The sequence below is a fragment of the Pteropus vampyrus genome, unplaced genomic scaffold (genome assembly GCF_000151845.1).
Source record: "Pteropus vampyrus isolate Shadow unplaced genomic scaffold, Pvam_2.0 Scaffold132, whole genome shotgun sequence".
NCBI lineage: Eukaryota > Metazoa > Chordata > Mammalia > Chiroptera > Pteropodidae > Pteropus > Pteropus vampyrus.
In genome coordinates, this window is record NW_011888913.1 from 1710628 (window position 1) to 1714660 (window position 4033).

General features: G+C 54.5%; 1 protein-coding gene across 1 annotated transcript in view; it reads right to left on the reverse strand.

Moving 5' to 3' along the window:
• Window positions 1–2918: 2918 nt before the first annotated feature.
• Window positions 2919–4033, reverse strand: part of FBXO15 (F-box protein 15) — a 71515-nt gene continuing 70400 nt past the window's right edge. The window contains exon 10 of the mRNA XM_023534806.1: window positions 2919–2948. Within this exon, the coding sequence (XP_023390574.1) occupies window positions 2928–2948 (21 nt within the window). The 3' untranslated portion in view covers window positions 2919–2927. The remainder of the gene's footprint in view (window positions 2949–4033) is intronic.

The window sequence follows — 4033 nt, forward strand, 5'->3', positions numbered from 1 at the left end:
TGAAGAACTTGCAGCCCAGACGAAGAACGTGACGGAGGGACCGGGGTGGGGGCTGTCGGTCCGAGACCCGGGGAACGAAGGCGTGAGAATCAGGGTGGCCTGGGGGTGATGCGACAGCACCTCTGGCCCTCGCTCTGCCCAGTCATGCAGGGGGACCCCGGAGCGGCCACCTCGCCTTCCAGCACCTCGTCTTTTCTCCACCTGTTAAATACTGGCAGCTGGAATGGATGACTACAAGATCCCTTCCAGCCCCAAACCCGATGGCAGCCTGCAGTCTGAACTTGCTGAAACTTCCTCTCTGTCAAGCCATCATCAAGTTGACAAAGTTCTCTAGGAACAAAAAAAAAAGTCGCTAAATCTCTTACCCTTTTAGGAAAAAAAATTAACATTTCCAAAAATAAGGTGTCCCCTTAAATAGATTCCTGCCTCTCCGTAAGTAGCTGGAACCGTCTCCCGAGAATAAACGCAGAAGAATCGATCAAGGAGCGTCACGCACACGCCACGCTCCCGCCTCCCACCGCCTCCAGGAAGTGCCAAGAAGCGCCACGGTGACAGCGAACGCAGGTGCTTCTGTGGGGGGGTCATGGCAGAGCCACCGATCCCGCTGCTTTGAGTTAAGTCATGTCAGCAACTTCCACCGCACATTCTGGCCCGAAAGGACTCCGGCTGGCCTCAGAAGCTTCGTGCAAGTCCAAACACGACACTCACCAGCATGTGAGGTGCATTATTGGGTGGCGGTTTGGCCGCACGGGCCGACGAGGCCTGACCGGTGCTGTACAGCGGCTGCCGGCATCAACCTTGATGCACACAAGGTCCCCTGCCTCTGAGGAAGGGTGGCCCTGACGTTACCTGTCACGGAGGCCAACGCCGTGGGCATCTGCCTGGCTCCGGACACATGTGCGCTGGTGTTTGGGGTGAGTGTGGATACACTTTTGAAGAATCTCTTTTCACACAGACACTTTGGAGGAACCAGAAAGCTGAGATCGAGCCATCGTCCTAAGAGCTAAAGAGAGTCACTGCGAAATTCCCTCCCGTGGCGTCCTCTTCCTTTACTCGCGGGCGCGACAGTCGGACCAGGAGCCACGGCTTCGTCTCCACGGGGCTCATGTCCCAGCCTGCGGCATTCCCCCCACGTGGCCCCCCGTCCCCAGGGGCCGCCTCTCCCCATGGCTCAGCGCCATTCTGGGACAGAGGACCCGTGAGGCCGGCCTCACAAGACCACCCTTTGCTTCGGGGATGTTAAGGACTTTCCATTAAGAGAAGCAGACGGAGGCAGGCATCGCTTTTCTGGGATGAAGAGGAAGTGTCAGGGGCCGGCAGGCAGGTGCAGCGGTGACCGTCCTCCGGGGCTGCCTTTGCAGGGGACACGGCCGTCAGACGCAAGGCCAAGGCCAGGGCACACGGGCCCGGTGTGCCCTGTGTCCAGGTCCTGCCCGATGCAAATCAAGCAGCTCTGCTCTCTACCTCCTGCCAGCGTCTCCAGGCCCCTCCCTCACTGAGATGCCATGCGACTCGACTGAGTGGTGAATGCCGTGACAGCTTCGAGTGGGCGCCCATGAGGCCAGCACCGTGCTCGGCACAGGAATCTCGGAAACAAACCAGACACACAGGCCCTGCCGTGAAAACGGGGGACAATGAAGACGCAGCAAATAAAGAATGAGACCGCATCAGCTGACGGGGGCTCCACAAAGCGAGGGATCCCGGAGTGCCACTGCGTGGAGGAGGCTCCTCCAGCCTGGGGGTCCAGGGCCCGTGCTGTTTGTGCAGGGACCTGAGTGGCCGCCTCACAGACCGCTGTGTGGGGATCTGGACAGGCGCCCTGCGTGTCATCTGTCACCTCCTCTCCCCCCAAGTGCGGTTGGGAAGGTGACACCCTAAACAAGTCGCCCTCGCTTTGCCAAGGGACAGAGCCAGCAGCCCTGGTCTAAGCCTGAGGTCACAGGGTCACGGGAATGCCGCCCTCAGACGAACCGGCTGTGTTGTAAACCAGCGGCGCCTCCTAAGTACCCTAAGCACAGGTGCCTTGTTCTGGGCCTGTCGCCTCCCGCACCTAACCCCGTCCCCCCGGCGTGACCTCAGCGAGGACCTGATTCCACACGGTGACAACGGCAGCGATGGATACGAGAGTGCTCATCTCTCTTCGAGACCAATTTCGATTCTTTTGAATAAATATCCAGAAGTGGGATGGCTGGACCATGGGACAGTTCAAGCTTTAATTTTCCAAAGAAGCAACGTTCTGCTTATGCGAGGGGTCGAAACTGCTCAGGTTCGTAGAACCAAAGAGCAGAACGGTGGTGGCCAGGGCCGGGGAGGGGCAGCTCGGAGTCCCTAACAAGCCAGGTGCACCTCGAGACTGTTCCTATCGTCAACAGTAACGTATACACGTGACAGCAAGGCGTTAGTGCTGGTAACAGCAAAGCAACTTACCACTTAGATGGTTTGCGTTAATACTAAGAAAGGTTCTCAAACAGCATAATGTCGGGCGTCGGGCTCCGGGCTCCGGGCTCCGGGCTCCAGGGTCCAGGCGTGGGCTCGTGGGCTCATAGCCTCCTGCTGCTGCTCCAAACGTCCTGTGAAACATCCTCCCCTGCCGCAGAAGCCGTCCCCCGCAGAGGCTCTCTGTGAATCCCGGTCCCCTGCTGACATGCAGCCCAGGCTACCTAGCCTCTCACGGGGAATTCAACCAAAGCCGCCAACAGTTTGAAGTCTTTTTTTAAGTGTGTCAGTCAGCGGGTCAGCGGGTCAGCGGTCAGGCATCTCTACTGACCACCCACTCGCGCCGTGACGCATCACCAGGCATGGTTTTTGACGAGTGGCCTGAATGTGGGATCCACCGAAGTTCACGGTGAATGTGAAGATTCCACGCCGGACCTGCGTTCCGTGAAGGAAACCGCTTCCACACAATGCAGAACACCTAAGCGATTCATTTATCCGACTTCTAAGGGCCGCTATAAGGAAACGAAACACGTCTGAAGGCAGAGGGCTCGGATCTAGCGGTAATTTATTCAGACTTCACACTCTCTGAGGATAATAAAAGGTGGTAAATCCTCGACTAAACAAACTCAGTGGCAGGGAGCCTCAAATTTATTCTATTCTAGATTGGCAATGATGAAATCGCACCGAGATCTATTTTAAAATACAGCGATTTTCAGTACTGCATATGATTAAAACATCCAGTTTTCTCCTTCAGCCTAAAACAAAGACTACAATCCCTTCATTTTCTTCAAAAGTAGTTCTTAGATTTTTCTTCTCCTCCACTGCTAAGAGCTTTCTCACCTGAAATACAACTTCCGTCTCCATAAAGGAAGTAAATTTACTCTTTAACTACACTGCATGAGAATGTACGTGACCAGGCACAATAGAGACCTTCCAAAAACTGAATGAGAATGTGAAGAGCCATCTGCGTGGGTAAAGCTCAAAGGTGAATTATTTTTTTTTATTAAGTTTATTGGGGTAACATTGGTTAATACGATCACATAATTTTCTGGTGTACATTATCATTTGACATCTGTATATTCTATTGTGTTTACCACCCAACGTCCAATTTCTTTCAGCTACCATATATTTGATCCCCTTTACCCACTTCACGCTCCCCCTAAACCCTATATTTGACCCCCTTTACCCCGTCTACTTCCCCCCTCCTCCCCCAGCCCCTACCCTCTGGTAACCATAGTCTATAGTCCATGTCCAAGAGTCTCTGTTTGTCCTGCTCATTTGTTGCTTTTAGGTTTATATCCCACATATAAGTGACACTATGTGATTTTTGACTTTTTCTGTCTGGCTTATTTCGCTTAGCACGATTATCTCGAGGTCCGTCCATGTTGATGCAGATGGCAACGTGGACCAAACTAGAGACGTGGGGTACGGCCCCGTCATCCCCGCTTCTCCGCGTCCCTAGCTTTTCTACAGGCTGACATCATCCTCCAAGCACAGACGTCAGAGGCGAGGACATGGGGAGGGGAGTGGGGGCCAGTCCTAGGTGGAGCAGGACCAGGACAGGCTCTGAGAGCGAGACCGGGCTTACACGTAGGCA